Here is a 13,995-nt window from a genome sequence, read left to right as displayed (position 1 = left end):
GATCATATTTTCTACCCATTTCAATGTTTGGTCTAAACAACTGAACCTTTTGACCATGCCTGCATGCTGTTATGCATTGAGTTGCTGCCACATGATTGACTGATTAGATATTTGCATTAATGTAATAGTGATAGTGCAGATGCAACTGGAAGACTTGGGACAGTTGATGAAAATTTGGGGGAAAAAACAGGATTAATGTAAAACAACCTAAATGGATGGTTGATGGCCAGTGCAATCCTGATGGGCTGAACAGACTACTTCCATGCTGTATCCTTCAATGATACTTTGAAATAATACAGCTTATACCTTCTATTGCAATTTAAAACTAGTGATTTTTTTGAAATATATGAGAGGTCTGCCAATTTTGCGGATGTTTTTCTATATACAAGAGCCTGGTCCCCATTCAAAAAGTTTCCCCAAAGAGCACATGAGAGAACTCAGAAAGGGAGCTGCATCCTTCACTCTCCCACACCACTCTACATTAAACAATCCTTCCGGATCTCAGGATCTGCAAAATGCTATCTATGATTACAAAGAAAAAGTCTCTTCACGGTCTGAAACTGCTAAACAAAGACAAGTGAGTCTCAAAGTACTTACCTTCTGTTTTTCTAGAATCACAATGCTGTATATGTCCCCAATCAAAGCTGTAACAAAAAATCACAAGTTAGTCTTGAATCAAACCTGATGATAGTTTAATACCATATGTTATAGTCTCTGAGGTAACCAGGAACTTGGTAATTGTAACATCTAGTTTCCTTCCTAACTGCATGTTATATTCTTCTCTGGCTTGTCATAAGAAATTGAAAAATGCTAATACTTTGCCAAGTGAGGTGCTTGAGCGATGTCTGGATAAGGTCAGTATCACAACAAACCTCATTTTTCTTCTTCTGAGGTCCATACATGTTTATAAGCAAGAACCCAGCGCAGGAATCTTTACTCATTTCTGGTGTTTAGTTCCCGAACTGAAAGCATAACATTTATAGATGGTTTCCTTGCATTTACGCTATTAAGTCTGGTGCCCAGTATCTCAAGATTAACCTATTCCACTGCCAGAATAAGGAAGATTCACCGATACCAGCTTTGTGGAATCTGTGTTATTAAAATATCATCTTTATTTTATTTTATTAATGAGGGCAATTCATTCTGAAATGTATAGCAGGTGAGGAGCATTTGCATTAAGAGTAACTGAACAACTATTACGGAACTGAAGGGTCACTGATCTGAAATATTGACTGCTTCTTTATCCATAGATGCTGCCACACCTGCTCAGTACTTTGCTTTCATTTCAAAAGCTCAGCACCTAGTTTTGACTTCAATAAATTAATTAGAGTTACAGCCCTTCACTTTCCATCTGGTATTTAACAAGAGCAAGTCTCACAGAAGAAAAGGGTGTGTCATAATTACATAGACAAAGGCAAAATGATTCCCCACAAATAAAAAAAAATACTCTTACCAAGTATTCCAAGAAAGATGATGAACTTCATCGCATCTTTGTAGAATTTAAACCCCAGAGGTTTAGGATACAGAATAGAACTGATCAGTTCTCCTTTACTTGTGCAAAAGCCTTCAGAGAGAGAAGTGCAAGGAATTAACTGTCTACACTCTTTAAAGAAAAACTGCACCAAGCTAACAGTAGAGCACAATGCCTCAATGACACTGGCTTATAAAATTTAGTTGCTCAAGTTGAAAGCCATTCTTCACATATGCCAATTCTGGAGTCACAGCTGAACAACCATCTTTTCTAACTTTTCTCATTATCAGCAAAAGATTTTAATGCTACCTGAGAAAGCAATAACTCATGTTTCTGTTCCTACCTCTGAAAAGAAATCCAAACAGAGGTTGACCTGGTAAGGCAGTAAGTATGTCTTGTGCTGCAGATAAAACAAATGGAAGCTGCCTCGGCTAGCAGGGACATTATAAGTATTACAGCCACCAACCCTGATCCTTCCTGTGGTTCTTTGACAGCTGAATCCAGATTCTCCCACCCCCCCCAACAACTTTGGAACATCTTACTACAACTTTGAAATATCTTTCAATATCCTCACTGGAGGCAGAAGCAACTCTTTTTAAAAATCATTCTAGGATATATCAACATTACTTCCATGAGATTTAATCCTTATAACTGACTTTTCTGAGAAATAAACCTCATTAAAAAAAATTACAGGTATTCACCCACTCTTTATCTGAGAGGATCAATGTTATATGATTCCTGCCTGAAAGAAATACAGAAGGAAATATTACCCAAGCCTTTGCCTTCTACCTTCCCTTCAGCCTATCACAGACTTTTGCTCATTACTAGCTTCACCACTTGCTTTCTCCCAAGGCATGTCTATAACATTACATTTCTACTTCCTCCAGCTTTGACGAACTGCCTCAATTTTAAACATCAACCCGTATCTCTCCTGGTAATAGTTGCTTGAGCTGCTAATCACTTCACACGGAGATGTGGTGTGATTCATACACCTTCCGTCATTTATCCGTCCTCTACTTTGAGGTCAGAAATTTCAGAGGGAAGTCCTGTATTATCAAATTCCGGGCTACTTAAGGCACCTTTTAGAGGTAGACCCTTGATCATATTTTTTTGATTAGACAACAAATTTGATGGTGCAGTAAAAGATGTTTTTGTCACCCAAGCACAATCTGGGGGTAGCATGGCAGATTTCTGTTACACAGTCAACCACCAGATTAAAATCTTTTGCTGAATATTGTCTAATACCAATGCACTCTTATTCTGGTTTTATCAGATCCCTGGTTCTGTCCAATCAGTACCTGTTCTCACTACCACAGCCAAAACTTGCTGATCTGTGCTGTAGCTCTTTGACTGTACAACCTGAGTTCCACAGAAAAGTGTGTGCCGCTTGTGTTCTTCAGAAGAATAGGCCACATCTTGAACAGGTAGAGGAGTCTTCATCACAGGTACACTCTCACCTGGCAAAATATCACACAGTGATAATAATTATTTTTGAAGCATTCATTTCTGAAACATTCCCACAGTGCACAATTCCTTTCTCTATCTATATACAGAACTGTGCAAAAGTCTTGGGCACATGGAAAATAAAATTCTGTAAAGTGAAGATGTTTTCAAAACCAATGAAATGTTTCTAAATATCGAAAAATACTATAAAGAGCAGTAAACTGCAAAAAAACTAAATCAAATCAATATTTGGTGTGACCATCCTTTGTCTTTAAAACTGCATCAATTCTCCTAGGTACATTGTCGCGCAGTTTTATAAGAAATAAAAAATCAGCTGGTAGGTTCTTCCAAGCACCTAGAACTTGTGAAGTTCTTCTGAAGACGTTAGTTGTCTCGCTTGCTCCTGTCTCTCCAGGTAATCCCGGACAGCCCTGATGATGTTGAGATCAGGGCTCAGTGGAAGCCAAAACATCTGTTACAGAACTTCTTGTTCTTCTTTCCGTTGAAGCTAGTTCTTTACGACCCTGGCTATGTGTTTGGGGTCATTGTCCTGCTGCAGAATGAAGTTGGGACCAATTAGATGCCTCTCTGATGGTGTGATGTGGTGGATGAAAATCTGCTTGTACTTCTCAGCACTGAGGATTTCATTAATTCTGACAAGATCACCAACTCAATTTGCAGAAATACATCCCCAAACCTGCAGGAAGCCTCTGCTGTGCTTCATTCCTGGCTGCAGACACTCATCCATGTAGCACTCTCCAGCTCCTCTATGGACAAACTGCCTCATGCTTGAACCAAAAACTTCAAATTTTGACTCATCAGTCCAGAACACTTGCTGCCACCGTTCACCACTCCAGTCTTTGGGTTTCTGTGCGTAGCTGAGTCTCTTGGATTTGCTTCCACTTTGGAGGAATAGCTTTTTGGCTACAACTCTTCCATGAAGACCACCTCTGACAAGACTTCTCTGGACTACAGAGGGCTGTATTTAGGTTCCAGTGGTTTTTATGAGTTCAGAGCTGATAGCGGTGCTGGACGTCTTCCAGTTCAGAAGGAATATCACTTTGATATATCTCTTGTATGCTGCACTCAGTTTCCATGGCCCACCACTGCATTTCTGGTCCTCCATTTTGCCAGTTTCTTTGTGATTCTTCAGAACAGCTTGGACAGCACATCTTGAAACTCCTGCCTTCTGTGAAATTTCTGCTGGAGAGAGACCTTGCCGATGCAGGATGACCACCTTGTGTCTTGTTGCTGTGCTCACTATTGCCATGGTGTAAGAATTGATGATTTTAAGGTTAAACTGTCATATCTGTCACACCCTCACCATTTAATTTGGCTGTCCTTTGCCCAGTATGATTCCTTCCACACTCATTTCTATTTCAGTTAATCAGTTTAGCACATTCAACTTATGGTACTGATCATTAACATCCTGTTTGTTATCTTTGTTTAATCATGTGCTGGGCTATATACCTACAAAGTTATCAAGTTTTTATCTGAAAAGTGGACTTTCACTTAACATATTACTTTCCTTAATGAAATATAAAAATTTCTCTGTAACATTTAATTTTTTTTTGGAAAATGAAAGTTTGGAAATCTGAAATTTGCTCTTTTCTGACACACTAATGTAGAAGACAAAAAATAAACATCTGAATCAAAATTTATATTAAAAAATTTAGGGTGCCTAAGACTTTTGCACGGTACTGTAGGTGATCATAATCAGAGGCAGTGAGAAGGCCAACCAGCTCCTCGAATCTATTCTGTCATTCAATAAGAGTATGGGTAATCCTGTCTCTCAATACCATTTTCCTGTCGGTCTACATAGCCACGATCACTGCAGTGCCCAAAAATGCACTCATATTATCTTTCAGTATACTCCATGGCAGAGGACTTCCAGAAAGAATCAACACAAGAATGTAAGAAATAGGAGTAGACCACCCAACTCTTGATCTAATGGCCACAAGCATTCCTCATTCAACCTCAGTATCGTTAGATTAGATCAAAGATCTGCAATTCTGAAATGTTGCGTCATGAATGGAAGTGGACAACTAACATTTAGTACCTGTGGAATCAATAACAGAGCTTATGTTTCATCTCAAAACCAGTTGTCAGAAATATCTTATTCTCAGAAATCCAGGCAGCACCTATGGAAAAGAGTAAACAGTCGATGTTTCAGGCCGAGACCCTTCATCAGGACTGCCAGTTTTGGCCCAGGTCTTGCATCAGTCTCTGTTGGTTTTCACCCAGTAGATATTGCCTTTGTAGATTGCCCCTCCTACTTTCTGCAACTCAAAAAAAACTTACTTTGTAACTTTGTGAGTTCTGATGAAAAATTATCAATGGAATATCAAGTCATTTACTCTTTCCACAGATGCTGCCTAACGTGTCACAAAGCTCTAGCATTTTTTGCATCGGGGTAAATTGGATTTAATTAGATGTCAGGACAGTGTCACTTGCTAATGACACCAAGAATGGGGGGGTGGTGGACAGATAGGAAGGTAATCAAAGCTTCAGTGTGATCTGGACTGGCGGGGATAATGAGCTGAAAACTGGCAGATGGAACTTAAGGCAGACAATTGTGTGGTGTTGCATTTTGGGAGGATCAACCAGGGTAGGGCTTCCACAGTGAACGGCAGGGCACTGACGTCAGCTGTAGGACAGAGGGATCTGGGAATACAGATCTTTAATTGCTTTAAAGTGGCTTCAAAGGTAGATAGGGTCGTAAAGAGAGCATTTGGCACAATGGCCTTCATAACTCAGTGCACTGAGTTAGGAGTTGGGATGTTGAAGTTGTATAAGAGGTTGGAGGGGTTGAATTTAGACCATAAGACATTGGAGCAGAATAAGGTCATCAGGCCTATAAATCTGCTCCGCCATTCAATCATGGCTGATCCTTCAATCATGGCTCCTCCTTAACCCCAGTTCCCGGCCTTCTCCCCGTAACCTTTGATGCCATGTCCAATCAAGAACCTATCAATCTCTGCCTTAAATACACCCAACGACCTGGCCTCCACAGCTGCATTTGGCAACAAATTCACCACCCTTTAGCTAAAGAAATTTCTCCACATCTCTGTTTTGAAAAGGCGCCCCTCTATCCTGAGGCTGTGTCCTCCTGTCCGAGACTCTCCCACCATGGGAAACATCCTTTCCACATCTACTCTGTCTAGGCCTCTCAACATTCGAAACATTTCAATGCGATCCCCCTTCGTCCTTCTGAATCCCAGCAAGTACAGACCCAGAGCCATCAAATGTTCCTCAGATGACAACCTTTTCATTCCTGGAATCATCCTTGTGAACCTCCTCTGGACCCTCTCCAGTGCCAGCACATCTTTTCTAAGATGAGGGGCCCAAAACTGTTCACAATACTCATGGTGAGGCCTCACCAGTGTGTTATAAAGCCTCAGCATGACATCCTTGCTCTTGTATTCTACACCTCTTGAAATGAATGCTAACATAGCATTTGCCTTCCTCACCCCTGACCCAACCTGCAAGTTAACCTTTAGGATGTTCTGCACAAGAACTCCCAAGTCCCTTTACATTTCAGATTTTTGGATTTTCTCCCCATTTAGAAAATAGTCCACATATTTATTTCTACTACCAAAGTACATGACAATGCATTTTCAAACATTGTATTTCATTTGCCACTTTCTTGCCCATTCTCCTAAACTGTCTAAGTCCTTCTGCATTCTACCTGTTCCCTCAACACTACCTGCACCTCCACCAGTCTTCGTATCATCTGCAAACTTGGCAACAAAGCCATCTATTCCATCGTCTAAATCATATATATACAGTATAAAAAGAAGAGGTCCCAACACTGACCCCTGCAGAACACCACTAGTCACCAGCAGCCAACAGAAAAGGATCATTTTGTTCCCACTCGCTGCCTCCTACCAATCAGCCAATGTTCTAACCATGTTAGTAACTTTCCTGTAATACTATGGACTCTTAACTTGGTAAGCAGCCTCATGTGTGGCACCTTGCCAAAGGCCTTCTCAAAGTACAAACACACAACATTCACTGTGTCGCCTTTATCTATCCTACTTGTAATCTCCTCAAAGAGTTCGAACAGGTTCGTCAGGCAGGATTTTGCCTGAAGGAAACCATGCTGACTTTGTACTATCTTGTCCTGCGTCACCAAGTACACCATCACCTCATCCTTAACAATTGACTCAAACATCTTCCCAACCACTGAGGTCAAGCTAACTGGTCTATAATTTCCTTTCTGCTGCCTTCCTTCTTTCTTAAAGAATGGAGTGACATTTGCAATTTTCCAGTCCTCTGGCACCACGCCAGAGTCCAATGATTTTTGAAAGATTATTTCTACTGTTATCAAAATCTGTAACGTTACCTCTTTCAGAACCCTAAAGTGCAGTTCATCTGGTCCGGGTGACTTATATACCTTTAGGTTTATTAGCTTTTTGAGCAGCTACTCTCTTGTAATAGTAACTGCACCTACTTCTCTTCCTTCACACACTACAACATCAGGCATACTGTTAGTGTCCTCCACAGTGAAGCCTGATGTAAAATACTCATTTAATTCATCAGCCATCTCCTTGTCCCCCGTTATTATTCCTCCTGCCTCATTTTCTAGCAGTCCTATGTCCACTCTCATTTCTCTTTTATTTTTAACATACTTGAAAAAGCTTTTACTATCCCACTTCGATATTATTTGCTAGCTTGCTTTCATATTTCATCTTTTCCCTTCTAATGAATTTTTTAGTTGCTCTCTGTAGGTTTTTAAAAACTAACCCAATCCCACTAATTTTTGCTTTGGTGTATGCTCCTTCTTTTGCTTTTACGATAGCTTTGACTTCCCTTGTCAGCCACGGTTGTACTACTTTACTATTTGAGTATTTTTTCATTTTTGGAATACACATGTCCTGCACCTTCCTCATTTTTCCCAGAAACGCACACCATTGCTGCTCTGCTGACGTTCCTGCCAGCAGCTCCTTCCAATTTACTTTGGCCAACTCCTCTCTTATACCACTGTAATTTCCCTTACGTCACTGAAATACTGCTACATCAGGCTTTACTTTTTTCCTATCAAATTTCAAGTTGAACTCAATCATACTGTGATCACTGGTTCCCAAGGGTTCTTCTACCTTATTGGAGTTGGAGTATTGTGTGCAGTGAGGTCATCTAGAAAGATATTAATAAGTTTGAAAGAGTGCAGTGAAGATTTACAAGGATACTGCTGGGACTTGAGGACCTGAGTTTTAGAGAAAGGTTTAACAGGTTAGGCCTTTACTCCCTGGATAAGTCCTAACCTACGGTCCAGGTGCAGATAGAAGGCATCGGCAGCAAAGATACAGATCGGCACAGACTAAATGGGCCAAAGGGCTTGATCCTGCACTTTAGTGTTTTATGACTATGATCGTTGATCTTAAAACATAGGTTTTAATTCAACTAAGATAGGTGGGAAAGTTAAATTCACACAATAAAATTGGTTTGGAGTTAATCATTAAAGGTGACCATGAAGGTGCTGACTTGTTGTAAATCTCATCCTATTCAAGTATGTCTTACAAGGATGGATATTATGGAAAATAGTGCCACATCCTGAAATAAAAGATTAGGAGAAATCTTGCTTAAGTATTAAGGACGGTAATAGGCAAGACTTTTAAAAGATGAGCTGGGTGTCCACAGGCTCAACCAACAGGAGAGTGGGGGAGAAAATAGAACTGTTTCTGTTTGGTTCTCACCTGTAAGCATGCTCTCATTGACCATACACTCTCCAGTTAGAAGTGCTGCATCACAAGGAACCTGAATTCCATCTTCAGGGATCACAATACAGTCACCAGGGACTAAATCCTGAGAATTCACCATTTGCTCTTCTGTAAAGAAAAGGAACAGTAAACTAATTACCAGAGTACACAATACAAACTAGCAAGAACCAATACAAAGTTCAAGGATGATACCAATGGCTAGCCACTGAGTGAGTCAAAAGCTGACTTAACATACAACCACATATACAAACCACATGGTTATCACACTGATTATTGTTGCTAGATATAAGCTAAGTTTACAGTTGTCATACAAATATATAATATGCTAATTTCAAAATTCTATTATATGTTGAAGTGGTTAGAACAGCACAGGAATGAATACAAGGGAATTAGAGATTGTACATACACAATTATATCGAATGCTGTTGATAACTTCAATCTAATAAATAGCTAATAAGATTGTAAAAACACAAAGCAAAAATAAAAGTGCATAATGAAGATTTCAGAATCCAAATCATGTTTATTAACACTGACATATGTTGTGAAAATTGTTGTTATTGTGGCAACAGTACAGTGCAAGACATAAACATTGCGATAAATAGCGATAAAAATAAAATAAATTATGCAAAAGACGAATAGTGAGATTGTATTCAAGGACCGTTCAAAAATCTGTTGACAGAGGACACAACCTCACCATTCTTCCTTTGCACTATTTATAAATATATTTTGTTAAAATGACAGTAATAACCTCAAATCAATATTAATTATTATTTTTATTCCTAACTCCCATTTCATTTACAGGCACAACATAGGAAAGGGTAAACGGTTTGTGCTCCAAGTCTGAAAACAGCAAACAATTTGGCAAGTCAGAACAGGAAAACCAGTAAGAGAACTACTTACATTGTAACATTAACAGAGCAGAAAATTCATCAGATATTTCACTGGAGTGTTAATAAATAGAACAAACCTAACTCTGAGACATACAAGGAGATAGTAAAGATGTCAGTCAAAGAGGTAGTGTTTGAGGACTATCTAAAAGCAAGAGTTGTAAAGAGGTTTAGGGAGTGAACTCCTAGCTTCAGACCTTGGCAGCAGAATCAAGGTGGTGCAGTGATTACGCCTCTGAAGACAATGACAGAATGTAAGCATCTTGGAAGGGTTCAGGGTTGGAGATGGTTACAGGTATAGGGAAAGGTGAAATCATAAAGGACTTAAGACAATCTTCATTCTTTTGTTTTAAGTCAATGTAATTGAAAAGATGCCATACTTGAACAAAGAAATCATGGGTTAACAGGACTTCGGTTGAATGAGAAATCAGAATAATTTCGTGTGAAGCATTAAATGAAGAAGGGCGGCAAGGAGCACTTTGGAATAACGAATCCAATGGCATGCATAAATGCTGCAGCGCCACTTGAGCTGGGGCAGAGGAGAGAGATAACTTCAGTGAATAATTAGGCAGGAGGTTCAATTCAAAAGTAACAGCAAGATCATGACAACTTGTTCAGTTTTGGAGCAAAGCCAAGGCACATGAAGCTAAGGAAGAAGTTTGTGAACAAGATTGAAGACAAAGACTTTCGAGCAGATGCATGTGCAGATACATTCTTGAAAATAATCAACTGGTGACTGCTGCTACTAAGGACTGGGTCAATTATTCTCTGCCGTTTGATAATGGATTTGATTGTCAAGCTCGTTATTTACCCCCTCATCTTCTACCGCTGCTGTCTTTTACTGAGATTTAAAATTCACAAATGTTTTCGCAACCCTCCAATACTTTGCTCAGAGCCAAATGTGCCCCAACAAGTACTGGCAGGTTGCTCAATCAAGGAGAATAATATCATTGGCTCTATTTTCACTATATTTAAACTGCACAAATTTTTCAGCAACTGTTTTGTGATATCTCAAGGATATAAAAGGTGTTATACAAATTACTTACAAAATATATTGATTGGCTGTGGTCTAATTAAAATCAGAGGTTAAACTGTGTTTGCATCCATCTTATGGTCCAACTGATACTGGAGCAGTTACAGTGCTGCCATGGAACAGGTAGAAGTCCTTTCTTTCTAAAATTCAACACTAAATTGTACAGCACCTTATCCAGTAAGTCACTGTGATAGAACTCCCACTAATTGTCTCAACTTCACTTACTGTTTCGTGAAAAGCACTTTTATACAATTACAAATTATGCAAACAGTCCATACTGTTCTATTTGATAATAAGAATATTAGCATCAACCACTTACCTCCAGTATCTCTATGGACATGTACATTAAGAGTCAATTTTACCATATTCCGCAACGTTACACTTTGCTGTATACAAAGAAAGCAGACACAAATCAGTGTTCTGTCATGAAATTCTTCACTTTCACAGCTTAATTCCAACAGAATCAACAAACTCATTCGCAAGGCCAGTGATCTTGTGGGGATGGAACTGGACTCTCTGACGGTGGTGTCTGAAAAGAGGATGCTGTCCAAGTTGCATGCCATCTTGGACAATGTCTCCCATCCACTACATAATGTACCGGTTGGGCACAGGAGTACATTCAGCCAGAGACTCATTCCACCGAGATGCAACACAAAGCGTCATAGGAAGTTATTCCTGCCTGTGGCCATCAAACTTTACAACTCCTCCCTTGGAGGGTCAGACACCCTGAGCCTGGACTTATTTCCTGACATAATTTGCATAATTTACATATTACTATTTATGGTTTTATTACTATTTAATTATTCATGGTGCAAATGTAACGATAACCAATTTCCCCCAGGTTCAATAAAGTATGACTACTACTACTACTACTACTACTAAGTAACCACATTAATGAATCACAATGTACAATACATTTACATCAGAACCAAATGTACTACTGTTTAGTAAATTAGAAATATAATAGTTATCATCATTGGACAATCATCTCAGCACTCAACTACACCATGGGAACATTTGCACTTTAAACTTTTTTTAAAAGCATTTACTCAGTTATGCATAGATGTCTTATGATGATAATGAGGTTTTCTTAAAATTACTGAATAGAAGCAAGATGTTTACCTAGGGAAGGTATAGATACATTGAATTATCTATATCCTTCAAAAATGGCTCATGTGACTAAAGCATTATTATAGCTAGTCTTGTTTGGAATGACTACTGTGAAAGTTTAATGGTTCCATGAAATAGGATGTAGGTGTTAACCAGGGAGGGAGGGAACCTTTGACTACCAATCTCAAATAGCAAGGAGTTGATTCTGACGTCGTAAAATGAATTACTGTCTCATGTCATGTGATTTCTAAATCAATAATATACTCCAGTTTTTAACATAAAATTTAAAAGAATATTCGCTGACTTCTACAATTGCAAAAATCTGCTTATCACCACTGTTTTTACTGGGATTTCACATCTGACGATCAAACTTTGTACAACGAAAAGCAGATTGATATTTAACATCTAAGGCTCACAGGGCTGTAGTTATCCTTTATTAAATAAAAATAACATTGAACACTCCTCCAATCTTCTGGCACCTTGTCTATGGCTGATAAAGATGTAAAAATGAATCTCCTCCTTTGTTTCCCATAGCAACCTTTGAAGTAGCAAGTGAGCACGGCACCATTACAGGGTGGGTACCATTGAAGAGAACAAGTCTTGTCCGGAGTGAGTTTTATTTGAGTTAATAAAAAGAAGGTAGGTGTAAGAGGAGGGGCCATTGCGGAGTGGCTCAGTGTTAAGAGTAGTCAGGCTTTGGGTCAACAGGCTTCGTCGAAAACAGGCAGAGGTTAAGGGTACTGAGTCATTTGTTTTGATTGTGGAACTTGAGCTTGAGAAATTGGAGCTAAAGGTACAAGTTCACAAGGAGAGGCTGCGTAAGTGACCTAGGTGGGTGCGAAACTCAAGAATTCAGAGAGACGGCACAGGCAAGAACAGGTGAGCTTTTTTTTAATTGTCTGTAAATCCTTAGTCTTAGTTCAGTGTAGGCAGGATGGCTAATGCATTGGAATGCTCCTCCTATGAGATGTGGGATTTCAGGGTATCCGACCGTATCCCTGATGACTACAGCCGCAGGAAGAGCATCCAACTTCAAACCCCGACTGACAAGGTCAGTGAACTGGAGCTGGAAGTACTCAGGACCATTCTAGATACTGAAAACCTGAAGATAGAATTTTTACTGAGGTGGTCACACCCAAAGCGCAGGCTTCAGACAGTAGATGGCTGACCACCAGGAGAAGTAAGGGAGTTAGCAGTCAGTACAGGGTTCCGCTGTGGCATTCCCTCAGTAACAAGTATGCCACTTTTGATCCTGCTGGGTGGGGGGGTGGGGGCACATTAGGAATGACCTATCAGGGCACAGCAGCAGCAGTAAAGCCTGTGGCACTGTGGCTGGCTCTGCAGCTCAGCAGGGAAGGGTAAAGTCAGGCAGAGTGATAATGATCGGACACTCGATAGGGTGACGGACAGCAGTTTCTGTGGCCAAGAATGAGATGCTGGGATGGTGTGCTGCCTCACAGAGTGGAGGGTGCCTGGAATGTGTTTCCTGGGGTGGTGGTAGAGGCAGAGGCAGATACATTAGAGACTTTTGAGACATTTAGGTAGGCATATGAATGAGGAAAAATAGAAGGATATGGACATTGTGTAGGCAGAAGGGCTTAGTTTAGTTGGCCATGTGATTACTAATACATTTGGTTCTGCACAACATGGTGAGCTGAAGGGACTGGTCCTGTGCTGTACTGTTCTATGTTCTACGTACCCTGGGATAAATCTTAGCTGACCTCGCGGGTTTATCAAACCTTATCCGTCTCATGACATTTAACACCTCCTCCTCTTTGTGCTCCAGATTATCCATTTAACTCGCCATCTTCTATTGCAGATGAGAAATCCTCATTCCAGACATCACACCTATCTTCCTCTAATTCCCACTACTCATTGGCAGCCCTATAGTATGACCCAGCAATATGGATTGGCCTCTCTCTTATTCCTAAATTCTATCCACATGGCCTCATTGTATGATGCTACCAGTTTATCCTCTTGAAGTATCGTCATTATTTTCTCCCTAATCAGTGCTGCGACTCCCCCCTCTTATTTTGCATTCCCCTTTACAAATGCTTGTGTGTACTTGGGATTCCAAAGAACACACTTGGGCAATACACAAACTTAATAGAAATTTATTTGGAGGTTATTAATCTGTAAAGGATATCGTATGACATTCATACACTCCCATGATCATCACTAAGTAGTAATAAAAAAGGCACTCTGGCAAATTTCCCTTCCCTGCCTCAGAAGAGATAGCTGACTAACTTCAGCTAATTCTGCACAGGCTGGGGCTATCTCCTAGAAGCACTTATAGGGTATACTCTGTTCATTGCATTCATTGTACCACTA

General features: G+C 39.9%; 1 protein-coding gene across 1 annotated transcript in view; it reads right to left on the bottom strand.

Annotated features, from left to right (window-relative positions):
- The window catches only part of atp13a2 (ATPase cation transporting 13A2), a 93,326-nt gene that overhangs the window by 27,309 nt on the left and 52,022 nt on the right, over positions 1-13,995 (bottom strand). The window contains exons 10-14 of the mRNA XM_063033138.1: positions 10,874-10,940; positions 8,611-8,742; positions 2,770-2,928; positions 1,454-1,564; positions 598-644 (exon numbers count right to left, since the gene is read on the bottom strand). Coding sequence (XP_062889208.1) covers positions 598-644; positions 1,454-1,564; positions 2,770-2,928; positions 8,611-8,742; positions 10,874-10,940 — 516 coding nt within the window. The remainder of the gene's footprint in view (positions 1-597; positions 645-1,453; positions 1,565-2,769; positions 2,929-8,610; positions 8,743-10,873; positions 10,941-13,995) is intronic.

This window comes from Mobula hypostoma, chromosome 25 (assembly GCF_963921235.1).
Source record: "Mobula hypostoma chromosome 25, sMobHyp1.1, whole genome shotgun sequence".
In the NCBI taxonomy this organism is placed as follows: Eukaryota; Metazoa; Chordata; class Chondrichthyes; order Myliobatiformes; family Myliobatidae; genus Mobula; species Mobula hypostoma.
This window is presented reverse-complemented; position numbering and strand designations above follow the sequence as displayed.